The 27,477-nt window shown below is 35.0% G+C and overlaps 1 protein-coding gene and 1 long non-coding RNA gene across 3 annotated transcripts; both read right to left on the reverse strand.

Annotated features, from left to right (window-relative positions):
- Positions 1–2,594: 2,594 nt before the first annotated feature.
- Positions 2,595–3,813, reverse strand: LOC135117927 (uncharacterized). Of its 2 annotated transcripts, XR_010277253.1 has the most exons (4): positions 3,566–3,813; positions 3,044–3,230; positions 2,774–2,893; positions 2,595–2,640 (listed from the first exon to the last, which is right to left on the reverse strand). It is a non-coding gene; the product is annotated as an uncharacterized LOC135117927 (long non-coding RNA). The 2 variants fall into 2 exon arrangements; XR_010277252.1 differs by having other exon boundaries at positions 2,605–2,893.
- A 4,304-nt stretch (positions 3,814–8,117) lies between these two features.
- LOC110377748 (uncharacterized) lies at positions 8,118–20,395 on the reverse strand. The gene is made up of 12 exons (XM_021336751.3): positions 20,262–20,395; positions 18,784–18,853; positions 17,117–17,210; positions 15,390–15,547; positions 14,384–14,533; positions 13,728–13,934; positions 12,993–13,295; positions 12,731–12,867; positions 11,781–11,926; positions 10,486–10,652; positions 9,577–9,728; positions 8,118–8,745 (listed from the first exon to the last, which is right to left on the reverse strand). The coding sequence occupies exons 1-12, from the start codon at positions 20,327–20,329 to the stop codon at positions 8,592–8,594; spliced, it is 1,806 nt and encodes a 601-aa protein (XP_021192426.3). The 5' UTR covers positions 20,330–20,395; the 3' UTR covers positions 8,118–8,591.
- Positions 20,396–27,477: the final 7,082 nt, after the last annotated feature.

A 27,477-nucleotide genomic window follows, 5' to 3' on the forward strand; every position in this document is an offset into this window, starting at 1 on the left:
TTCTATGTCACTACGAAACGCACACTCTGACAATTGAAAAATACACTAACAATTTCACACACACATTTAAACAATCCGTGTCATAATAGTATAATAATATGACGCAACTACACTAACAAGTCCTTACACCCATAGCTGTACAACTGTCGATACGCATTATCGATAAATTCAAAAACTCGGTTAGGGAAATTAGCTTTAAATTCAAAGGCAGATATTATTATTGACTTTATTTATTATGTATAATCAAATCACATATAACAAATAAAATTACCATTTTTTTTTAATAACATAAAACTAATCCTTTTTAAAAACTACTGATAAGATACTGATACGGAACTATCACTGGTTTTAAAATGGATTAATTTTCTATAAATATGACGAATACATTTTTGGGGTTTGTTTTTCATTAAGAAAGAAATTCTTGTATCAGCATATTTTTGCATTATTAATCTTGCTAATTCCAAGTTATGATTTGTAAAATCGTTTTCGTGTGAATGGTAACTGATTGAGGGAAACAAGTCTTTGCCAATAAATTGTTTTAAGGAACGTGTCACAACTTCATGTGTGGTACAAGATCGTGTAGGTTTATTGTCGTCACTTAAATGTCTTCTTATGTCTTTTTCACAAATCCGGCATAAAAGTATAACTTCTTTTGAGGCATACAGTAACTTTCCTTTGCTTTTCTGGTGAATTAAACTTTTTCATCAATCGGCCCAAGCAAACCTTTAATGCACGTATTGCATTTAATTTTTTGTTGAGAAAATAACATATCCCGCTATGTACTCCACAACTTTTTCCGCAAAAGGGATAAAAAGTTAGAGCTTCAATCTCATCAATTAAATCGTCAGTAAAATTATCAAAATTGTGTTCGTCAGTAGCGTCATTGCTATTGTATTGTCGTACTGTTGAAGCATTAATTTTTTCTAGTGCAGATGTGCAATTCAGTATCGTAATTTTTTCCAATGGAATGCAGTTCGTTCCGTTTCCCGTTTGTGTTAATTCTGTATTAACAAGAATTTTTTTATAAATTGCTTCAAACTGGGAGCTTGAGGGATTATCGCAATAACCACCATGACTCCTTACTATGGAAAAAAATAGTTCGAGGTGATCTTGGCTTATCCTATGTAGTGGCATATATTTGAGGCCATTTTGTTGGTTTTGTATTAAATCTCGAAAGATAGATTTGGTACTCTCAATGCAGATCAAAATCCTAAAACCCGTGTATCGAGGAGAATCTACTAATTTAATTTTATGCGACTCCCCGTTGCGTTTCTTTACATGGGCTGATAAGCTCAACAAAAGCTTTTGAGCTTCATCCATTTTTCGAAAAGCTTTCTCAAAGTTTTCATGGTTTAATGCTCTTTTATAACCAGTTTGACGTGACCGGGAATCCAATATATCAAAAACGTCGTTTATCAGTGAAATAAACTTCGCAGTTGCAGTTGATCCATTAAACTCCGATAAATGTAATTCTTTTTCACAAAACAAAAGCGCATCAGCAACACTTCCGCTGAACAATTGTGCTGCAAGGCGAACATTCATTATTTTTGTTTTGTAATAAATGTGATTTGCTTTTAATTTGTTAGCCATGTAAAATAATTCTTCTTCCTGTATTTTATGTAATGCTTCCACAAATAACCATTGAATTTTATTTTCATTATCATCGTAAAAACATTTGTAGTCACAAAAAGTGTTTCTAATTAATTTTAACATGTGACTTGGATCTAAAAAAAAGTGAACTCGTTGCCCCGTTGTGGGATCTAATATAGTAGTTTGCAATTTATTTGCAACTAAGCAGCAACCCAGTTCCGTAGCCATCGCTAAATTTGCTTTTGCGCCGTCACACGTTAACGCTTTTATTTCTATTCCGGTTTCATGTACTAATTCAAACGCTTTAGTTACAAGTTGAGCTTTTAACTTAGCACTTGTACCTTTAACTAAAAAATATCCGATTGGGACTTTCCATGGAGTATTAATGCCTACTAATAGAAAAACTAGGACATCTGTAGCTTCATCTGTATTATCAGTTATTAAATCGAAACCATAATCAATATATCCGAATCGTCTGTCACCACTTGGATTGTCATGTGATTGTGTCTTTATTTTCATTTCATCGAAAACTAAAGTACAGTAAATTTTACTATGTGGATTGGCATCGGCTTTATATTTTAAGGCCGCCAAGGCTTCTTTGGTAAAACCGGGCCGTCCATCAATATTACTATACCATTTAGTTAAAGTACGCGGAGCAGGTAAACACGTCCCAAACGTTTTACGAACATACTTGTAAGCTTTGGGGGAATAAAAGTTGAGAGTTAGAGCAAAACACCTCAGTTCTGGTGAATACTTGGCTCGTGAGAGCTTTCCACTTTACATTTCTTTAATTGACGCTTAATAAGCTCTGCTTCTTCAACGCCTATTTTTCCAGGACCATCCTTTCCTCTTTATCTATCAAAGCTTTTTCATCTAAACTCTGAAGAATTTCTTCTAGCCCAGCAACTTTTTCTTTAAGAAAAGATTTTTAGCTTGTAGCCTTTTAATTTTTTTTTCTGACAATCTAATTGTTGCTGCATTTTCTTTTTCTTGGTGTAAGTGCAGTAGTGGGAATTGAAGCAGATTTTTAGATGTTTCCTTTGACTGAGTCTGAAAACAAATGAATAAATAATTATCTCTTATCATATCTTTACATAATTTACTTAATCTCAACAGTAAAATAGAAGGAATGACAAATTTATCAATATGCGATTCTACAATAAACGATTTAAAAACAACTCACATTTTGAGGAGTTGACGATCTACACGGTGATGTCAATGAATTAGGAATAGTCCGAGTGTCATTAATGGGCCCATTAGATGATAACCTCTCATCTGGTATATTTAATGATTGTCGATGATTCTGGAAAATTAGATTAAGTTTAAAATGTAGGCTTCATTTCACCACTATGACTAACGTCAACGAGGTACATCATGTGGAATGTACTATTCGTTTACCTAAGCTAGTATTATATTATCTATGACCTTGCACATGAATAAAATAAAAACTTACGGAACAAATACAGTTGGCGGTTGGTTTGGCGCCATCGACTAATCTCCTCCTATTGTTCGCCAACACTTGAAAGTCAGAGGTCTTAAAATGATTTGAGCAAATGACACTATTTCTTGTGGGAATCCAGGTTGGTCTGTTATGAGAAAATGTCTTCCATATATTTCTTAAATTTGGATCTTTAGGAAACCTGCAATATATAAATAAAACACATTATATGTAGTTGACGTTCTCACTCAGTAATTTTATTTAAATCAGAAAACCTAATCTCAAAACTTTCTCCGATTTGACTTGACCTTTCTCATTTTCATCGATAACTATCTACAAACAAACCGGCAACAACACTCGCTCGGTGACAGCGAATTCTAGGAAAAAGACTCGGATCTGTCGCTCGACCGATCCGCGTTTTGTATGAAGACGCACGGCCTTAGTTGGTAAACAAATCCGAAACAACACGATTGATAATATTGCAGTTTTTAAGTTTATAAGAAGTAAATAGCAATAACGTAATTAAAAATTACTTACATATGAAAGGTAACGCCATCTTTTTGTAAATTTGACGTGGCAGATCTCTTTTTGCAGCAAAAAACAGAACAATTCGGCATTTTTTACGACGACGTCGATTCACTCACGCAACTAGATTTAGTCTAGCGAATAGTTTAGTTGCAACTAGTTTTATTGTACGCATAGGACCATTTGGACTTGTACTTTGACAGAGGGGAACGCCTGTGTATGGCTACTCCCCTCCGGTCCGCCGGTGGCCTGTGTTGCTCTATGGCTTCTGTAATACATAGGCTACAAAGCGATTTTCTGGATATAAGGTGCACATACATACAACTAACAATGGTGAGCTCTAACTAGGTATCCTGTTGCGTAAGAAAGAAGTTAAACGAAAGGAAACTTATAGAAAGCTCTAAAAAAAAACGAATGATACTTTAACTCTTAAACTTAATAGAGTCATTATAACGAAGGTACAATTTCATTTTCACGAACCAACGCGCTTGTACACAGAATGTGCATATGTTTTACGTTATAATACACCGTTTTGAATCAAGGGCGGTAGGTAAACGGCAAATCTCGCGCCAGAGTTTGTCGACAGGAAATTAAAGTTCAGGATTTCAACCGCACGCGGTACCGAATATCAACTTTTTTATAAAATATTTAAAAAGTCGAGCTCACCTTTTACTCAAATTTTGCTTTTTTTGTTTGCAGATTTTCTCATGAAAATTCGGTTGCCTTAAACGGGTGAGTATTATACTTACGACCCGTTTTTTAAGCGGAATGGGTACGAAGTAAGGTACTGGTCGTTTTTAGAGAATCTTTTAGGCGGAGGTTTATTTTTGAGCACATTCATTTTAGCTGCAAAAGGCAAAATTGAGCGCACGCTAACAAAACTTAACGTAATAAACTTTATGTAGTGGTAGACACGTGCTCTGATGATGAAATTCAGGGTATCTTCAGCCAAGAATAGGGGACTCTATTTCTAAGAAGCAACTAGGGGATTATATAACTAGTGGAATGGACGGTTGCGACAAGTTAATGTAATCTCGTAATCCTCTTTGGTCCTGTGCTTTCTAATGAGGAAGTGTCCAGTTTCCTTGAAAAGGAATAAAAGCTGAATTGCTCATGTCACTTATTTGAAGTTTGATTAATGTCCGTTTACAAATAAACATCTCTTCATTCCAAATAAACCGTGGACAGATTAATTCATTCCCGGAAGGGCCCCATGTTATATGACAAAAATAAAGGAAATTCAAATTGTACATTAATCATACGGTGTAATGTTACAAATTTGTCATGCCACGGTTGGTGGTATTGCGATGCGGGGCAATAATTAATGAACCCGTCCAGAAACAAGTAATTAGGGAGCGATATTTTTTTATCGCCGTATGGGAGTTTGCTTCCCCTGCAATATGGCAGTCGGTGCCACATCTTGTCTACGACGCGTTCATTTACATAAACAGACAATCAGAATAACAAAAGACGCTCTGATGAAAACTCATTGTCATAATTTTTCGCTGTCTGCACGCCAGAATATTGTTGATGTGAATTGAAACAATGCGAGTAATATATCCAATATGAATACTCTGCATGTTAAACGAATGTTACGTGTGAATGGTATTCTGTTTTAATAGATTGTTTAATGTATTTTGTTGCCGCTTTATTAAAAATATTTGGCAGTTAAATGATTATTGAAATGAATATTTCGATACAACTACGGATGTTATTTGAAATACTTCGTAGTGAAACCGTTCTATAAACATAGGGAAGCTCTCGCGTCAATAAATTGAATGATAGCTGGCATGTTATTACGAAAAGTTAATGGAGTTTGTTCATTTTCCAATAAATTTCTCCGGTGGGTGTATTAATTATTGAATGACTCAGGTTCGGGACCATATGTCACGCCGATAGCCAATTAGCGTCGCGAACATTAACCCTACACGTTGCGAATAAAACCCACTTTTTGATAAAACTTCGTTTAAATTTTAATGAATACTCGAAATTCATGAACCTGGAAATGCTTGTTATTTTACCTTGCCCAATTGGATTGGTCATGAAAAGTCGTTTATAGTAATTAGAGAAAAGAGAATATTAATTGAGTGTAATTTACAAACGCCTTTTAAAAAGATATTAATATTTACTCGAGAACGCTTTTATCCTTAAAACGTAACATAAATTGATGTAAACCTGAGTGACGTTTGAGTGTATCCGGCATGTTTTAGAAATCTTTTTATCCTTATCAATCATTTCGACGTTTGAATATTAAAGCTTCGCTGAGGTACTTGTAAATCATAAATTAAACGACGACTTCCTCATAAATAAAGGAACAATTACTCATATTCATATAGGAGACACGGCATACAAATTACGTTAGCGCTAAAGCCAGGTTTTAGTAAAACGCCGCCGCTGATGAAGGCATCCCGCGCTCACTGTGTAAGCTGACAGTGGGATTAAAGACGAGCGCGAGGTACAGGAACTTACCAACAATCCTATTTGTGAATGTGCCGTTCCAAGAACAACATATTTACATTTAACGAACACAGCTACCGGGAACGGGAAATCATATGGAACTTCAATATTAAGGTTCGTTTCCAGAACTGTAAAATTAAATTGCGGCATTCCTAGAAAATTAAAAAAGTTCTTCTTTAGAAGACCACTTCAAGTAACCAACATCGGAAGTGAATTTAATATATTTTTCTCTCTTATAAATCAAATGTCAATTGCTTGGTAAATATAACGGTTTCAAGTTAGTCTCCTTTTCAAATATTTATATTCTATACACAAACACCACATCACAGCAGAAAAAAACTTACAGAATAAGTACTGAAATTAATTAACCCATTTTGAATATAAGTATCTACATAAAGAAATAAAAGGACACAAAGTAGGGACTCATGAGCTTCTTATTTCGCGTAGATATAAAATGTTTTAATTGGGTCGTAATGTGTCGCCCAAATGGACCTCTCAGGAATTAAACGAAGTCCTTTTCGGGACATGTTTTCTGTGTAGTCTCTTTTGAAAGTAAATATCACGAGAAAGGTGTGTGTTTTTTGTACAATTTGCCTAACACAATTCCTTACTTCTGTACATTTCCTACATCCATCATGAACGAAAATTATAGCGAGCGAAACACCGGAATATAATCCTTCAAACATGCCACAATGAAATGTCATCTCACCATGTATGTGTAACGTCACATTATTGTATAACGTAAATCCTCTAAACACGAATTACGCATTACGTCATCAGATAAGACATACCTACGGTTAAATATTAAAACCCTTCACAATGTCCCAAAACCTCGCAACAGCTAATTATGTTGGGAATTGTTTGGTGCTGTTGGAATTTCGCCTTTATTGTAACGTGGTTAAGGGTCATGAGTGTTGTATATAGGAGTTCTTCATGCGAAACGAAAGCTCGCGACATAATTGCGACTGTACCCGGAAGTTAATTGCGTGTTCGTTGTCAAGCCGCGGGTTGGGATGATTCAAGGCGCGGATCATAGAAATAAGGGAGATAAGACGTGAAGACTTTTCATACGTCCGTTATTGTATCCCGGAATTGTGGGCTTAGATAAAAACGTATTGTATTTTTATTATGGTGAACTCAGAGACATTCCATAACGATATCATTTCATTGTTGTTTCTCCAATTGGTTTTGATTAGCTTTTAACATAGTTAGATTGATAGTATAATATCTTGAGTTCTTTATTTAAGCTATGACGTAGGACATACCTAGGGGTGTATGGTGTTTTAAATGGCTGTTTTGAAAAACTGTTAAGCAGTTTTAAAAAGCGTATCGGCAATTTTCTTCATGCAGTGTAGTCGCTCTACTTGAAACAGAAGTTGGCAGATACTTAGTTATTAAATATGTTCAAGTAAGTTGCTCTAAGTTTATGTTTAGTATTCGTTTTGCGCGTTTGTTGATAATGAATATTTGATATGAAAACGCTGTTTACATCTTCTGTTTTACGAAGGATATTGTGTCAATTGTCAATTTTTTAAAAATTATATCGCCTTTGGGAAGTCCACTTTAGAACATAGCTTCATTTTCATTCAAACCTAGCTAACTAATGGGCAATACGCAAGGCATTAAAATTAGACAACAGACAACATAAATTGACTCCCAACTATAAAGATAAACCCACTCCCTTTTAAAATAAATTCACTAATTCCAACTCCCAAGTTAATTGGTACAAAGTACCGCCTATTTTTAGCTAACCCCAATCTGACATCCCGATTTAAGCGGTCTAAATCAAGGTGTAGCCCATTCCAGACTTAACCCGTAGCATGCAGGGTAATCTATATGAAACATTCAATGAAACTAGACCCGCTGTCTGGCTATGTCGGCGCGAAACTCGAATCGAATGTTATTCAATTACATTGCTACCTGATACAATTTATTAGCGGGAGTAATAAAAGATACATAGTTTTTACTTATTTTTTGTCGTATTTTTTTATTAAAAAAAGTAGTCCAATAATTATAGATTCCACAGATAGATTAGGAGGAAACTGAACTAAAGAGTATGAAATGAATCTCCTGAGATGTTAAAGAAATAATATTTAATGTATTCAAATTAAAATTACAGTACATAGATGAAAATAGAATAAAATTATGTAGGTACAAAGTACGCAACTAATTACAAAATATTGCTACCATTAATTTAGATTTCATTTCCGACAAAAATGTGTATAATTTATTTTTTAAATATTAATATTAAACCTTATTATTCACGACAGGTTCATTAATATTGTAACGTTTGCAAAAGTTCTGAAGTGAAGAACCTTGTGCTTTTTTCTTTGCAAATGTTTAATGGATCCCAATCTCTTCATACTGGCATAATTTTGTATATTTTGTTTTGCTCTTTTTATTCTCTTTACCTGTATTCAATTTTTATTTTACCTAACGAAGAGAGAGGTTATGCAGTAAAAGTTGTATGTGTGCAGAGTGTAAAATTCTTATCAAAACGTAAAAAGAGACAATCAAATATTAAAACTAGATAGGTCAATATCAAAGTCTACTATAAAATCGATTAAAGTCTACACAAAGTTTAAATGTCAAAATCTTGGAATCCTTTGGGAAGCGCCGACCTCCTCGTAATATGAGTTGGCTGTGCCACTCTCGGCATGATAGATATCCGTCTATCACGGGCCGAGCGCCTAGGAGTGTCTTCCATGCGAGCACCAGGCATGATCGAGAAACGTCTGTAATCAACACCCCATATGATTAATTGGTTTAAACTGGTTTGAACGGGTTTGAAAGCTGTCATGCGCGACGTATTGGCTTCTGTCATGGTTACGGGGCTTAGTAACTAGATAAATGTCAATTTGGTATGACGAGTCATGTTAGTGGCGTATTGAGATTTGATTGTATCAATTTGATTTGATCTTGTAGAAGGGTAGTGAAATGTTGTGAGGTATATAGAATGATATATTTCTTTCTTAGTAGTTAGAGCTTTTTATTTGGACAATAATGAATCGAATGGATTCGTTATTCCTGGGAAAACTGAATGGCTATTCAATTATTTATTCGTTTTGCCTTTTTTCTAAGTAAAAAGTATTGTGTCCTAAAAGATGCGTATTTATTCAGAACTGATTCTAAGAAATCTATGTCTGCACGGCTGATCTAATGTTTATTATACATTTGTACAAATACATTTTGTAGAGAAGAAAGACGAAGACCTTATTTTATTTTAGTTCAAAAAGAGTAGCTCAGCATAAACCCCCAATATTAAACTCATTTAGATAATTATAGTACTAAGTTAGATGGGATCCTATAGGCTACTTTTTAGACTACCCGTACTCAGTAAACTTTGAGTCGGGCGATAGCTAGGATCTTTAGGCTGGAAGCAGTGCTCGGCCGACGGACAGTGCTGACCGTAAGTCCCGACCGAATCACATACAAAATCACGCACTTACCGTCAGCGTAGCGGTGTGCGCGTTCGTAGACTTACACAGATATAGCTACGCCGACGACGGTCAAGCGCTGTTTCCGGCGTTAAAATATTATCTTTAAAGATCACAAAGTATATCGACCTGCTCGCCGGTATAAGAGACATCCTCTTGAACAGATGTGTGGCTGCCGATCTCAAGTCATCGTCCTGCATCAAGCTGACGAGATCCTTTTCCCGTTTCCTCAGAGGCGCAGCCGCAGCGAGCACTTCGCCTTCCAGAGACACGTTTACGCACTGCGATGGAAAAAGGTATCGTCAAAAACCGAAGAATGGCGAAAAATGTAAGTATTTAATTTCACCTAAACGCTCGTGGTACTTAACACTTAACACTTATTTTATCAACCACTTCTCGGACGAACGAATTACCTTTTGCTGTCTTTAAATTAGATGTAACCTAAATCTGATTCTAAAGCAATTAGATCCAAAAGGGTTTTTAAGTTTTCATCAGCTAAAAATACACTGTTTCCAGCAGAAAAATATACTAAGGCATACAATTTACTGGACTGAAATTAGCTTCAAAAGAAGTTTTCTTTTATTTTCTGATACTTTCGGATTTCCCGGTTAAGGTCCGCCATGTAGCACTTAGCTTGTCAAAAGCGAATTACGAGGGGATTTTAGGCACCAACTTTTTGGACCTTTTCTGTCCCTATGTGTCGGCCATTCTTTTTAGGTCTTAATGAAAGTTTTGTAGACAAAGAGATAAAGATAGTATCAGTTAATACGCCAGACATACGGTCGGGTACCGTGAAGATTAAGCAACTTTGTGTTTTTTTACCAAATTGGCCGTAGTGGAAACTTATGTAGAAATAAGTACATACACAAAGAAAATAAGAGCACAATTCGGTCAATCATCAAAAGTTGGCTGCAACGGTTCAAGCCCAGGAACCTTTAAATAACTCTACAACATTCTCAAATTGTCCCACACATTCAAGAACTATTAAAATGGACGCACCAAAGGCCCATTAAATGCTTATAGTTTTAATGCGCTTACCGTGTCATAGAAGGCAGCGACTTCAGAGAATCCGAAAGAGCGAGCCAGGCCAGCGGCTTCCAGTAACACTGCTCTGGCTTCAGGTCTGTTATTCTGCAAGAGATGGCAGCGAGCCAGTAGGAACTGCGCGTTCAGAAGCCATGGACGGTGGTTACAATTTCTGGCCTCTGAAGAGTTAAAATATAAGGTTTTTATCAATTTAAGTAAAATGATTTAATTATGAGATAAGAAAAACCTCATGCTTATTGTGGCGAACTTCAAACCTAAGCATTTTCAGATGTAGTTGCAGAAACCATCCGGCCTAACCTAGGCGTGAAATTCATAGATCAGATACTTCGTCATAAACGATGGATATTAGTATACTAGTTAGTATATTAGGTACCGTTACTTCGTGAAGATAAGCATATTAATCACAATAAAAGCCGCAATAAATTACTCACAAATATAATAGAGGTAATTTTCGATCGAGAATAAAATCTTATTCCTTTCACAAAGAATTTGTATTCCAAATGAAAAAGGGTATACTTATTTTGTGTTCAAACTTTATAAATCAATTTGAATTCACAAAACGACCACTTCAGCCGGTACAGAATCGAAGAGTCAAAGTTATGGCAGGTCAGGCGTAGTTCGAATAAGCAATGCGGTTCAGAATGCTCTGTTAACTCTGAATATTATCGAATCATTCGACCGAATTATTAATTACTTTACAATGCATTACAGCTCCGTACTCATCATCGTTAATTAATTACACGGAAAACATCGGATCAGAGCATCCGATGTTTTCCGTGTAACAACAACAACCCCATATCATTTATTAATAACACTCTCGTATTATTAAATTCACTTTCCAAAGATAAATAAATATTAATATTATACCCTTGTAATGTCGAGAAACTTTATTCATTACTCTAATGCTTTTAGCGTAGACCTACGATTTCGGGCTTCGGCTGCGTTTCAATTTACTTACTGTATGCGAATGGGTAGCATGCCTATGTTACTACTCAGCCCGTATTTTCGAACTCTCCTCTATGCTAACACGACTTTGGAATCTATACAAAGTGAATTATGTTGAAAGAGCAAAGAGGGAACGTGTGCTGGACGAGGATTTTAAGTCAATATTTTCGCAGAAGAAGTCTAACAAGTTAAGAATATAAAGAGATTTTATTCGATCGTGGGACGCTAATTTATTTCCTTGAATCAACGAACCGTTCTGTGGCCTATAAATTCGTGGAGCTCGAGTACTTTAGTGTTAACAAAGTGATAAAGTCCGTTCTACTGAAAGTGTCTCAACTTACCAGTTTGACATTTGGAGGCGTACATTCGTGCTCTTAAGGGGTTTTTTAAGTCCACATTAAGGCGAGCTAGCTCGTGCAACAAGTAACATCTTTCTGTTGCTCGCGTGCTCATTGTCAGAGCTCGTTCTAGACTGCAGACACGGATCCTGGGAAAAAGCTGAGTATTACTTTTCAGATCCTTTGATACACTAGCTGCAATTTGTAAGTAAAGGCCCGTTCCAAACACAAATTACCAAACAACATACTCTTTATAATTCATCGCGTCAACACGCCATTCCCCAGTGACAAATTAAATAGTCCTTATTGATTTTATATTCAAAATATTCCATTGATTTGGGAGATTTGATATATTGATTTGATTTTAATATTAATAGAAGAATACTTTTCATAGACAGGAAGGAGTACCAATAAGGATTTTATTATGGTTTTCAAAATGTAGGTCTAATAAAATCATAAAGGTCAGAAAAGGAACGTATATACCTGGCTTTGGGAAAATACATGCTATGTAGGTAGCTAAGGGCCTATAAAGATATAGAAAGACCACCGAGGCCATTAATAACATAAAGCGATAGGGCGAGAATACCGCTGGAAAGCGACGGTCACAGATAAAACGTCGAATTAATTAATTAAAGTTAGGTCAAGGCAAAATTACGTAATGCCTTCACGTTTAGTCTAGCTGGCATATGTTACGAGACACCCAGCTGTGTGCTTAATTGTATCTGCCAGATTTCAAAATCGAATTAAATTGTCATTTAATAGACTGTAAATGTTGCGATTAACTATATTGGTGAATTGGACGACAGTGAATTTTAATTCACGAGTACGTACGTGGATTAAAATTTCAAACATACTTAGAGAGGATCCCTGTTACTAAAAGCATTATACAACAACGTGTTCCCAACTGCATTCTATTAATACAGGTGCAGGTATGCGAGGAATACTAAAGTTACTTAGCGTCGCGCGGCGGTGCGGGCGGGCGCACGCGGAGCACGGAGTCGCGGCTCGGCTCGCGGGACACCAACATGCCCAGGAGAATAAACGCCCTCCGCTCCCGATCCGACTCGCTCATACCTTCTCGAACACGTTTCTGAACATAAAATAAGAGAGATTTTTCGCGGTCTACGTGACTTGGCAAACAAGCTCTATTAAACTCCCAAGCTCCGTAATGCCCATGGCAACACAATTTATAATAAAATACAGAAATGAACCAACCTGGTCTAGGAACGCGTTTGCAACTATATCGTGTAGCTTTTGCAAGAATTTATCTTTCCCTGGTAATAAGTTGGCGGGTTTTCGCGTTATTTGCTCCATGCCGAACTCGGCAATTTCCAGACACTTGGCAGTGTCTCGTTCTTCGTAAATAGATTGAGTTGTCTGTATGAGGCGACGGGCATCAGTGGCGTGTTGGAGTTGCGTGTGCGCCAATTGCTCTTTGCGTGCACGAGACAGGCGAGCACGAGCGGCTGCCTCCAATGCACGGGCAGCATACAGCGGTCGGCGCTCACGTAACACTGCCTGAATCGTATTATATAAGTGATCAGAACCTACAAAGCTAACATAAGAAAAAGCTGAATCATAATGTGTTCCAGCCTTTCAGTCGACGTGACAGGCTTACGCAATTTAAATGATAATATCTGTCTGAAAAAATGGACTAGGCGAAAACACAGACAGCACAAAAAATATCCTAAATATTACTGGAATATAAGACCCGGTTGTCGTGTGTTATTTTTCAACAAATTGCCTTTGTTATTCAATTAAGCTTACAGAGCTTTGCGGTGAATATTTTGAACACCAAACCTATAGTTATGGAGTTAGATTCCAATCTGTACAAGTGCTATAAATTTCAATTTGCTGTTAACTTATAAAGAATGGCGTTGTGCAATATATTAAAGTTTTGGGTCAACGGGTCAAAGGTTAAGTTTATTAAGTTAAATAGTGTGAGCGTACTTGTCGTTTCTCCACATCGGCGAGTGCTTTATTGGCCAGTTCTTGTAATTTTTGTGATCCTTGTTTATTGGCAGAGACCAATCGTTCGTCCTTACATAAGGCAGTTAAGAAATATTTGTCATGTGCCATTCGCTCCAAATATTTCGAAGCCATTAAACGGGAGATTTGTTCGGCTCTCTGTTTTTCCGCGCGGGATATTTCTTGGACCTAGAATTACGGTTATTGCCTACATATTTTTTATTTCTCGTTGTAAACAGAGACGTATCTGCACTTTAGTAAACGAGGTATAGACATAAATATTTTTAGGCAGTAAAATAAATTTTCTGAAAATAATGTTTATTGCATACTTGAAAGCTGTTGAAACCAGCGAAATAATTTATAGTGCTTATAAGATAAAGATATAAAGAATATTATTCTCCTATAAAAAATATTTTCAATGAGGAACACGCTTTCAGATAAATGTTCGTGCAACTTTTTTAATATTTACTTTTGGCTTTCACAAAAATTTCCCGCAAACCACAAACTACATCAGAAAATACGCGCAACTTTCACCGTAATGTATATTCAACATCAAAAACAACAAAGTAGTTTGTCGTAGTTTAGCCGTTAAATTCATAGTACCCGGTTGGTTATAAATTATGAGTAAAGTTCTAAACCTGTTGTTCCTTCTGTGGCTGCATACGTCCACGACGTACCACTTTGGGTGCATCTTCGTCCACAGACTGCCTCTGAATCTCCAGGTTGCTAAGCAACGACACAGCTGTTTGCAACACTTTGCTAGCTGTCGCCCCGGCACATTCTCGCACCTAATAACATTTACAGTAAATTAGTGAAGCAAATTCGTCTTAAATTGTGTCGCGTCACGACCTGAATGTCGCAAGCTGTACATTTAAATTATATTAACTGATGAGCTTGGAGAAGATCCTTGGTATTTCATTGTCCAGGGTTGAATTATGATGCTGTGTTAAAAATAGAAGAGCGCACCTCCTACCTACTTATTAAAGCCTTCTCTCCTATTAAGATATCATCACTTTAAACAGAAGAAAATATTTTGCCTGATTCACGCATGATTTTGTAGTTCCAAAAGATAAACTTTTATGTTAATAAGTTCATGTAAGTTTAGCAGTAATAAGTTTTTATACATCTTTCTGGTTTCAGCATAAAGCCAGATCATTACCGTTCCTCGTGGATTGTCATAACAACGTTCAGAATAAAAGTTCCGACCTTCTGAAAAGCAAGCAGCGTAGAAAATTTAATTTTGGACGCGTTGCTACGTTTTCGAGAGAAAACGTTCCATTAGAAGATAGCTGAATAGCGTGAAAAGTTTGTTATTTTTTAGATGACTCTTAAGCGAGTTTCTTGGTCTTTTTTACTGAAATCACAAATTGAAGCGACTAGCCAGTATTTCCGTAAAATCGGCGTTTGTAACTTTCAAACTTGAACGTTGCTCAATTTATATTAATAGAGATTGAATTTATGTTACATTTTTTTATCCAACGGAAAGATGCCTTAAATTATAAGACGGTATTGCTGGGTGTTATGTAAGACTTATCTACTACGTAAGTAGGTACAAACGATTTATGTGCAACGTGTGTTTAACGTAGGTACCTAACACACACACTAATTGTCGAAAATTACTATTTTAGTGTTAAGGATCGTTACCGTTTCTTCAGCACATCTGGCGCAATCAGCGAAATCCGGCGGGAACCTCCTCATGCGCTGTCCATGATGAGCAAGAACTAAGGCGCGTTCAAACGCACATTTCTCATATTCTGTCTGCGCACGAATTTGTAAGGCCCTTGAATTTTTGGGTTCCAAAGCTGGGAAGAAAAAGTATTCCTATTTTATTTTTAAGTTGAAATTGGTCCCAGTCAAAAACTTCCATTACTTCGTTAATGGAGTAGATATAAAATTTCCATTATTACAGAATACTTCAAGTTGTTTACCAATCTTTAAGTCGGCATTGAGATCAATTTATATATAGAAAATCTGAGCCAAATCGGCTACGAAATATACACGTGAATAGAGCCGTAAGTGGGTACCTAAATACGGAGACCGAATTATTTGACCGAAATGTATATGGAAATAAAACCATTTGCTAGAAAAATAAGTGGTTTTTGAATCCTGGCCAAGTTCGATTATTTTCTATGGCGACTCAATTTTCTACGGTAGTTAGGACAAAATAGTAGTATCATTGGCGTAAGTAAGTATAACCGCTGGTCTGGAATTTTTAATTAAGAGCTTATGCCGTCTTGTTTCCTTATTTAGTACGTGCAGTGCCAAAGTCTTTGAGCACTGTTTAAAGTATAATGTTTCACAGCTTGTATAGTTACGAGAATGCTGTGAATACGAAGTAAAATTAGCACTTGTAAAAGCAAAATTTTGTTTAAATACCTATCTCGTATCGTGAAACCTAAGATAGGTTTACTAGTATTATTGTAATTAAAAGCAAATTAATTAATTTGAATTTTAATGTAGAAAGAAATTAATAATTAATGTTAATTAACTATTGTTAAAATGTTTTCTTGTCAAAGATCATACAAGATTGTTTTATTAATTTGAATGCTTGGTAAAAGCATTTGTTATAATTTAACTTAATAACATTATATGAGCGAGCGTTTTCATATTTCATCTTGTAACCTTTAAGTATGTTTCATAAAAGTTTTTAATGCTTCAGTTAACAAAGTAAATAATATATTTTGTCCACACGAATGAACATTTTGGTTACAAATTCACAACATTTGTTTGAACATACATCATTATAAATAACGTATATTTCTATGTATGTATTTAATAAGTATCTACACGAGTACGTTTTTTAAACAAAGACCAATTAAGGTTCATGGACCTGCGAAAATATTTTCACAGCGCTCTTTGGAAAATTTGGAAGCTGTACGAAAATATTATGACCTATATTGTATAATTGTATATTTGGAATAATTCTAATCTTTTAGAGTAAAATTTTTCTAGAAATATTTAATATTTGTGCTATTCATATACATAGAGCGTATTTCATTTCCTAACTATTCGTCTTACAATCAGTCTTATAGACCCAGACACAGTTATCTATGCAACATACTGGTGCTCAGCTGCAAATAGTGAAAATGAGCCGACTCAAATATAATTCTGAAAAACCTTTTAATTTTGTTTTTTTTTTTGGAATATCCGATGTACAACCTAGTATGTATTTGTACTATAAAAAAAATATTTTTCTAAAAAAGATAAAAAGTCATTCATTAAAAGAAGGCTGAAGATCAACCCTTTTTTGTAGGTCAAGTTTTCAAAAGATAGCCCCAACGCCCACTCTTTACAACTGTCTATGTGTTTTGTTACATTCCTATAAATTGTCTTTAAAACCATGTAAAGTAATAATAAGGCTAGCAGTCTACCAGCTGCCCTCGCTGCGTCTTCCAAAGCTCCCGTATAGTGCGTTGATTTCGCTCTCACCAAACTTCGTCCCAGCAGTGACCGAACATCGGAACTCTGAAAATGAATACACGCTTAACCAACCACAGCTGAGAGGGAGAGATTTTATCGCCAAAACACGATTAAATATGCACGTTTTATATGAAGCTGAATGGGTAAATGTAGGAATATTGGGGCCAATTTTACCGACAGTCGGTTACGTAATCGGTTGTTTTAATAACACTTCAGTTGTCCCGCGTTTTTCTTCAACATTTTAGGTATATTTATGACGGCTTTTATTATTTCAGTCATTAATTTTACTTATGTATGTTATGTCATTAATATTTAACAACATTGTACAACGAGGAAGTAGGTATATACCTGCATAATTTCAGGCCTATTTTACAATAATTGACACATAAATTATAGGCTTCACTTCGCTGCTCATTAAAGGTATCCAATTAAATACAAGGAACATTTATAGCAACCAGATTTGATTTTAATTTTTTTCGATAGTTAAATAAACTTACTCAAAAAAATAACACTCAAAAGAAGACATAGACCGAATAGTCTCCAAAATACACAAAAGACTATGAAAAAAGTTCTCTAGGTATATAGAAAAAAATACTGCCATTATTAATAACGCAATCAAAAATAGGACGAACCACCACAAAAAAATAAAAAATAATATTTAGTTCTTTTTTCAAATATTGGCGGCATGGGAAAGAGATAGGTGACAGCACCTGACAGCCGGCACAATATACACGTGAAGTGTTTAACAATCAACGTGCTTGATTGCTTCGCACTATGCCGTGTCCATTAACTGTCTTTGTTTATTCCACAAAGAGACGTTTTATCGGAATAATTGTGTTGTTTAAGTACATATGTACCTTTATTTTGAGTCCGATTTCTTTGGTTATTATTTTCATTTGTTTTTAATCGCCAGTGTTGACACTAAGGTTAAAATACTTTTGTTGCTAAGTGAAATTATAACATTTTTAACTAAATTCTTTCAAGGGTGAGCCCAGACAAGAAATAGCCGTAGGCGTACTTTTAGTCCCCGAAATAAAAATCGTATCCTCGTAACTGAGTGAATCTTAAATTGTATTTGATAAGAGGTATGTCAAAGTTCAAAGTAATCAATTTTGTTAGACAAAGACACGTTCTTTGTCTGAGTCTTAATGCTAATAAACAGTAATAAAAAAACAGGTTGATCCTTGAGGATTAAAAACTTGTCCATATGCCTACTTCATATCATAAAACTGAAGATTTTATTTTTTTGCTTGCCAAAGCGGGCTAAACTCAGGAACTACTGGACTTTTATGGCTCATTTATCAAGGCAGGCTGTGGGCTACTTTTATCGGGGTAGGTACGTGAAAAATTCATAACTAACCAGTTTTTTAAACTTGTGAAAAAGTTTCAAATATACATCAAAAGAATATTTCTGGCTGTGATGCCAAAAAACAGCAACCACTTAACAAGTAACCTAAAATATTTACTCTGAATTCTAAAAAGACTTACTTGAAAATAAAGTCGATAGAATAACGATTCGCAACGTAGAATCGGAGCAAACATTATTAACGCTTTAGTGCGTCTAATTGCATGTTTACTGGCTGGAAATAGATTCTTAAGTTGTTTGTTTTAAACTCACATTCCATCGTAGAGCCTCATTGTACGCTTGTGTGGACTTTTCGAAGAGCTCCAAGCGTTGTAAGTAATTGCTGGAATAACAAATCTTTTTCAATGGCACGTCGTTTGTTTTGAAGTGAATAGATAGTTTATCAAGGGTAGATTTGTGAGGTTACTTTCTTTTGTTTTATGATTGATTGATGTGTGGTAAGTTGACACTCCTGCCTGATAGCCACTCGGCTCATCCTTGCTTATTAATTAGAAAAAAAAAACCATTTTCTTGCTTTGTCCTTATCATCTTATATAAACGATATTATGAATTCCTAGAAGGTTAAATCTATAAGGGTTTCTTTGAATAGTGCCTTAGGATTTTACCGGTGGTCAGACGGAAAAGTCCGTGGTTGTAAATGAAAGTATTTCTTTATGCAATTATCAAGATATAGCATTCGAATCCAACTTGATTCATAATAATTTAACTCATAAATAACAACGATAAAATAATCATAACACGATCTTTAATCATAACGATATTATTTTACAATTAATTATGTTAATTACGTGATAGCTTTATGGCTATTACTACATCAACGTTGCGGTTTCACGAACCTTCGACACACGAAATTTACGCCAAATTTTGGATTAAAACAGTAAATTGGCACAAATTTTAGCCTTGTTGATGCTATTAGAGATCATGGTTATGATAAATTTGCATGTAATAAGTGGCTGTATCAATTAGTTCATGACCACAGAGTATTAACCTAATAGCCTGAGGTCGGTAATATAAAATTCATCGTATCATTTAGCACACTGGCTTCACTAAATATGTTCATTCTATTACTACCTTAATCTGCAACATAAACGCTACATCATCGCACATAAATTCAAATTTAAAACCGTCAAAAGAAATTCGAATAGAATACAAGTACAAATAAAAATTTACATGAAAAGTATTGTTCAATGAATGTCTGCAATTAATAGGGTTATCAATCATTGTCTATGTACTTAACATGAATTGGCAGGTGAAGGCTCTAGTGGTCCTCTGTGTACGGGATGAGGACAGATAATAGGACGGATCAATGACCCTTTATGATGTCGTTTTATGAGGGAGTGATCCGTTGTTGGCTAATTAATGTGAGCTACTCTTTATATGTCAGTAATTATTTTTTTATTTGATAAATACGTAACAAGTATTATTACCTACTTATAGGTACTATAATACTAATCAGTCTGAATAAAGGAGTATGACCTACTCAGTAGGTATTCTACGACAGTTATTATGAAAAATTTTTGGTCACGCCTCCAAACTAACTATAACAGAATTGATGCAGTAGGTACCTACCCAAACTTAAATCACACCTATCTGCTTTATTTATACAATCGCACTACATGATTCGCACAAGACATCAGAAGTAAATCACGAAAATAAACAACAGTACCAAATAGACAATTTGTTACTACATTCCCTAAGTGTGGAACTTCACCTTTGTTTGTGTAACATACCCTCTTTCACGGAACACGTTCACCGCGTTACATATGGGACGCTCTTCTGGCTGTAATTTAGTCTTCATACTGATACACCCCTTTGTCTCCTCTAAGGAACACTGTTCTACTCCATAGCTGCACTGTTTACCATCGCTACAAATTCACAAATAAATCTAGATGACCTCGATTCTCTCAAGTACATAAAACTTGGGGTTGCCAACGACGAAAATTATGATATTCGCGGAATTAAAATTTAGTATCTGTTATTATCTTTACGACGGAATTTATGGGGGATAAAAATGATGTTAAATTTGAATGGTTTCCGCAATCCGTAGCGGAGTGAAATATTAATTTCGGATGCTTGTGATGAAACTGTGTTTCGTTCAGTTATTACTTGATAATAATGAATAATAAATTCAGTAACAGCTACTCACTATCGATCTGTTTGACAATGTAGTATCCCGTATTAAATGTCTCTTTCTCTTTAACTTTATTTAAATTATAGTACGAGATCATACAACTAGGTCATTCATTGTTGTGGTGCATTCAATGCTTGTTTGCAAAATCTCCATGTTGCAATTGATTAATATTCGGTACATAACATACAACCATGGAAGAATCTCTGAATTAGAACGATCTATACGATTATGTTTTATCTGGAGTATCATAAGTTTAGTATTCAACAAAAAGAGCTAAAAGGTGCAGATAAGAAACTGCTAGTAACCTGCAAATGTACAAACATCAATCTAAAACGTTCTCTGAAAACGAACCGTTCACAGACAAATGTAAAGTTTTATTGTTATTCATCCCGGTCGTAAAATATCTACGGCGGACATTTTCCTGTCTTTGAAGACGGAACTACGGTAAGTATTAAAAGTCTTCGACTAAGAACTTAAACTTGCAACTGCGAATAAGAAAGTTCGTTTTCGAGTGGGGTTTAATGTTTGTAAAGCTAGACTTGTCTTGCAAAAACATTCGGATGTTTATTATAGAAATGCTTTCATGAATCGACGAAAAATGTACCAATGCTGCCTAGTAAAAAAAGCTTTTATGGACAGGACAAAGAAATATAACACACAAAAAACACAAACAGAGATATAGGACACTTGGGGCCCCATTTTTAGGGTTCCGTAGCCAAAATGGCAAAAACGGAACCCTTATAGTTTCGTCATGTCCGTCTGTCCGTCTGTCCGTCTGTCACAGCCGATTTACTCGGAAACTATAAGTACTACAGTGATGAAATTTGATGGGAATATGTGTTGTATGAACCGCTACAAAAATATGACACTAAATAGTAAAAAAAAGAATTGGGGGTGGGGCCCCCCATACATGTAACTGAGGGATGAAATTTTTTTTTTCGATGTACATACCCGTGTGGGGTATCAATGGAAAGGTCTTTTAAAATGATATAAAGTTTTCTAAAAAACATTTTTCTTAAAGTGAACGGTTTTTGAGATATCAGCTCTCAAAGTCGTAAAAAGTATGTCCCCCCCCCCTCTATTTTTATAACTACGGGGTATAAAATTCTAAAAAAAATAGAGGTGATGCATGCTAATTAACTCTTTCAACGATTTTTGGTTTGATCAAAGTATCTCTTATAGTTTTTGAGATAGGTTGATTTAACTGTAATTTACGGAACCCTTCGTGCACGAGTCCGACTCGCACTTGGCCGGTTTTTTTTATTTAACTTATACGTCAACTCAAACATAAAAATGACGAGGAAATGCTACTTACTTATGAAACATACAGAAATAAAGATACATTCCGCATTCACATATTGATCATAGAAAAATACGGCCTATTTTCTTTTACTCCCATCATAACTGTGACATCAAAGAATTCTCCCTTGCCTCATCTTCACTGCGGAGAATTTTATTTTTCAAGATCATAAACCTTCGGCGAATCAGAAGCCCATCTTTATAATATTGGTAACGCGTCACAAAATTTAACAACATATGTCTTGGGCCATTTACTACTCAATGAGTCGTACACAATGTCCATCTTTTACCTTATTTGAAGCAGTCGCTATAAATAATAATATTGAAAAGACCTAGAATAAATGAAATATCTCTCTTTCTTTTTGATTGGATATTTATAGTATCTATCAACATTTGTGGCAAGGCATATTCTAAAACGAGACACCTAAATGACTCGAGAGCAAATCAGATTGAAGAGAAAAAATGCAGGACCGATATAAATGCTACGCCGTAGCAAAAAGTCTACGTAGCGCACACAAGTTTGTTTGTAATTTTTGTCGACATGACAATGAAGTTTAGGTGCGTAGCTACTTCTGTTTAGTGTTTTGATAAATATATCGAAATAATAACAACGTATTGAGTCAATCCTATGTTTTATAAGACTGAGTACATTACTGACTGAGTACACAAGGATGACCTTGTTTATTTATTGAGTCCTATATAAGACTCAATGTACCTCTATGTAACAAGCCAATGTAAAAATATGCCTTCAAATAAGTACAAAACAACACAATTATGATACAACATAATACCTAACATAATCACCAGTATCAACGAACAACATATCTAATCTCTAACTGGGTTCGAGTGCTCGTAGTCCTACTTCTACAAAGTTGTCGGTACATACGTCATACAGTTCTGCTATGAAATTGCGAAACATGGAAAGTCGCTCTGTTAAGTTCCGTTGCACTTACAGCTTATAGGTTATGTTAGTTTAGAGTAGATATACGTACAATGTTGGTTTATTTTATTAGTGGTTGCAGTGCAAAGTAAATAGTGTTTTAATATTTTTACCGACTGTCGAAGAAGGGTAAAGGGTAATGGGTTTGAGACAGGAAAAAACTGACTTATTCAATTTCTAATGCTTTTACATCGTAATATGAAAGGGCGTGATTGCCTCGAAAGTTGGCATTAAGGTGCGGTATGGATTTAGGAACAAATTAAGTTTGCAAAGAAACAGAACGTGGTCGGCAGAACATTATAATATAGGTATTTTACAACTTAATAAACAAGGATTGTAGACTCAACTGGGATAACATAAAATAAATTAGCGTAACTTAAGAATTGAATCTATAGTTCTTGACACTAACAAATCCTTTGGGACTTACTAAGCCATAATTTAATTTGAGACTTTTGTAGTAGAAATTAATAATTGAACCCACCTGAAATGTGAATTTGCATTTATGTAGAAACATAATATGAAAAAGATGTAAACATAATATGAAACATGCAAAAACATGCATCAATGAAAAACTTCGTATACCACACATAATTATCATACTTTGTAATAGATACTTAAAGAACAAATGGGAACGATTTAATTTAAAATCCTGAACTAAAATCCTCTTTACGCTTGTATCTTAAGTTATTACGATACTTTTTACAGTTCTATATTTCAAAGGATTACGTTTAATTAATATTTAAAAGTGTCTCTGTAACTATCTTTTCCCAGTCCTATAGCTTAATTTACTCGGGCTGAAAGGAATGAAATTTAACTGACAAACCAAAGGATCAATTTAGAACATTAGAGTAAAGTTTTGATCGCTTTTCAATCCGCATTCCGAAACCATTTCCCGCATCTGGATAAAAATACTTACTGCCTAGAATGTCCCACATTTCTCTATGTCAAACGTCATCGCTATCAGATCAGCCGTTTTCAGCGAAAAAGCGTAGCAAACAAACGTACGAAACTTTCACATTTTAATACATACTTGTAAGATTTGATTACACTGACTTAACCTAATCAATCTTACTACTACACTAAAAGATTTACTACAGCAATAGATCCAAAATAACATATTTTAAGCAAACAATGAACAACTAGAACCGCTTCACCAAAACCACTATTAGATGGATGACCACAGTACGACCGCATTACTTCGGACCGACTTAACATTCACTAGTTCAAATAGAATTTGTGGAATCAAGTAGCAACTCTATTTACTATGTGAAATTCATTCAAGTGGCTATAGCGTGGCCATCAGGACTGTGCCATCACTCCTCACCGATCTCCTCGCAATACATATAGAGAGTTGCTACCTAATTGCTACCAGTTACCATTAGTTGCTACCAATTGCTACCCTCGTGGTTTTGAAGATAGTCAGGATCTAAAGGTAACAGCCATTCTGATATCAGGAGGAAACTTAGTGTATAATCAATCTTACTGCTACACCAAAATATTTAGTAAAACAATAGATCCAAAATAACGTATTTCAAGCAAACAATGAACATCTAGAACCTTCACCAAAAACCACTATTAGATGGATGACCACAGTACGACCGCATTACTTCGGACCGACTTAACATTCACTCGTTCAAATAGAATTTGTGGAATCAAGTAGCAACTCTATTTACTATGTGAAATTCATTCAAGTGGAACGCGACGTAAATATAACGGACAAATGGTTTTCTGATATTTATTGGAATCAAAGATTTTGTGAAATACATAGTTGTAATAAAATATGTCCTTTTTGTGGTGCTCAAATATATTTAGCACATAAAAAATTTGGACTGTTTAGTTTCAAAAAAATCTTTCTTTTAAATTTATCTATCCTTAGCTACACATAACAATGCTTACTGTACAATTTTGTACATAAGTAGCTTAAGTATAGTAAGTAGGTGTAGCATAGTACATATTATAAATCTCAGAGCTAATGGAAGCGTAGTGTAGGTTTGCTCTAATGAGGTACATACATACATGTGTACACCTATATTTCGTGTACAAACATTGTATGGTAGGTACATACAAAAAGGACACCGCTTCAATGCGGGCGTCAGGCAACAGACGATTCGTCCGTGAAATCAAGAGCAATATTTGTACAGTACATAGTACTTAAAAATAAGTTGTTTTTCAACTTGTGTCTGTCGGTACTAGATAAACTCAATCGGTGACTACATAGGAAGTTTACTTAAATTATCTAGAAACGTGTATGCAATTATTAATGTAGTCATATTTACGAACACATTTGAGGTAAGAGCTAACTTAAATAGTGAAGCTTTCTTCAACCGAAAATCTTGACTTATTTGAAAATAATTATCAAAAACAGTGTCAATTAGTTATTAATAGCGCTATAGGTCTTGTCATCAAAAGGCTTTCGTGAAGAAAATTTAGTTTTCCGGGAACGGCTTTAAAGCAAAGTGGAAATTGTAATGGTAATGTCCATTAAATTGGCGGTATGGCAGGCTACATTGTAACATTCAATCAAACTTAACTCAGAATTTGAATAGCTTTTTTGCAAATAAAAACGCGGTACCTATATTCTTTATTATGCAAAATATCTCGCAACTTATTCTGTGTTCAAAGTGTCTAGTCAAATTAATTTTATGAACTCTTTTAATGATAATTAGTATCTACATCTGAAAGCCCCTAATTCCGAGAAGTAATTTCTGTTCCGAGTTGAATTCTAAAACAAAATGCTCTCGACGCTGCTGATGGTAACAGAATAATTAATTCAATGTTTCATATCTATATAACGAATAAATGTCGAGCAAAGAAACATTTAAATATAAAGCGGAACGTTAAAGCATTTCCAAGCAATTAGACGCCTGAAATTACTTAAACGATTCATTTGAAGCGATAAACATGGATAAAAATATATCCAGGTAAAGTTGTAAGTGGTTTCAAAAAACAAATTGCAATACTTTAATTATTAAAGTTTACGGGTGAACGTTTCCAAGTTTCCTTGTTAAGCGGAAAGAATTAAGATCTGAATTCCCAGCAAAAAGCACGAAGTACACGATGAGAATTGTTGATTAGGACGTACTTTTTTGACCTTTTAAGTGATGGATATAGCATAATGATAACTTATTTGTTCTGAAATTGTAGTGATTTTCATAAAAACACACATAAAACAGTTTTTCAAACATTTTATTTTTATTCAATACCTATATCTTATATCATATTATGCCTATGCCGGTTTTATTGAATTCTGTATCTCAAACCTTACCTTTACTTCTGAAGTTTGATAAAATCGTATTTGAATATAAAGTAGACCTTTAATGACGGTGAATTTTTGCACTTCGCGAAAAGAATTTAATATCACTCAGGATTTTTTATTACTCAGTTACTTTGTAATCGGAAAAAGAAATACGATGATTTGGAAATAAATCTGGATAAAACAGTAGACTCTGTATAATTATAAGTTAAGATTGTTGTAGGGTTAGGTATAACAGCTTAAATAAAAAAATTCAACACTTTACTTTTTTGTACACTTTAATAACTCTGTGCCTGTGACCCACAAACTATAGCTATGGGTCAATGATGATCTCTAAGTATATTATTTACATTTACCGTCCGATTATCCCAATCCAATTTAACATATAAAAGATTGCGGTAGATCTTAAGCATCAGCAAACCTCATAGATAATTTTTGCAATATCTAAAAGCAAATTCTATTGTGCACACAGTATTCTCGAAACCAATAAAATAGAAAAACCTTTTGTTGAGTTTTGTATAAAACCTTCTTGCTTCGAAGCCTTGGAATACAATGAATAGAATAGCCATTTGAAGTTATTTTCCTGTACATAATGCTATGCAAACTTCTTGAGACAAGATTCGTTCGGGCTTTGGCTTCTTTCCAAAAATGCCTTCATTTCTCCTCCTTAGTTGGTTGGAACTAGAAATTAACTATCACGTAACTTACAATGATTATGTAACTGAAGATGTGACCTATATTTGGAACATCATTAAAGCTCACTCAGGGACATTCATTTCAACTTTGACCTAACGACTCAATGAGACGGGAAGGTCAGGGGTTTATATACCTACTGTAAGGTTTATTATGAGGGTTTAAACAATGTGCTGTTGACCTTTGTAGATTAAGATGTGATGTGATCCATTCCGCTATATTTAAGTGGAAAGTATGACACCAAGTTTGATATTTTTTCCATATCGTCAACACATTCGTCATCCTCTAATAGGCTACACTGAGGTAAGAATATAGTCTCCATGGTTTTCGCGGAAAGTACATTTAAGCATCGCACTCAAGGAGGCTTTTAAATGCACCTCGGTACATTTAACTAAGTACCTACATACAATACTTTCGCCTTCTCCGTGCTGTTTCTCACATTAATGTGGTCTTAAACGCCGCGGCGATAACATATTACCCATTTCGAGGTGTTTTGTTGGGTAAAAATATTTCACATGGCAACTTTTTGGGATAAACACCTGGGTACTTTTAGGAGTGTGGTATTGGAGTGAGGCAAACAATTGTCTTCGAGTTTCGAACAAATTCTGCTTGGGTTTTATGTAATTATGA

This window comes from Helicoverpa armigera, chromosome 2 (genome assembly GCF_030705265.1).
Source record: "Helicoverpa armigera isolate CAAS_96S chromosome 2, ASM3070526v1, whole genome shotgun sequence".
In the NCBI taxonomy this organism is placed as follows: Eukaryota; Metazoa; Arthropoda; class Insecta; order Lepidoptera; family Noctuidae; genus Helicoverpa; species Helicoverpa armigera.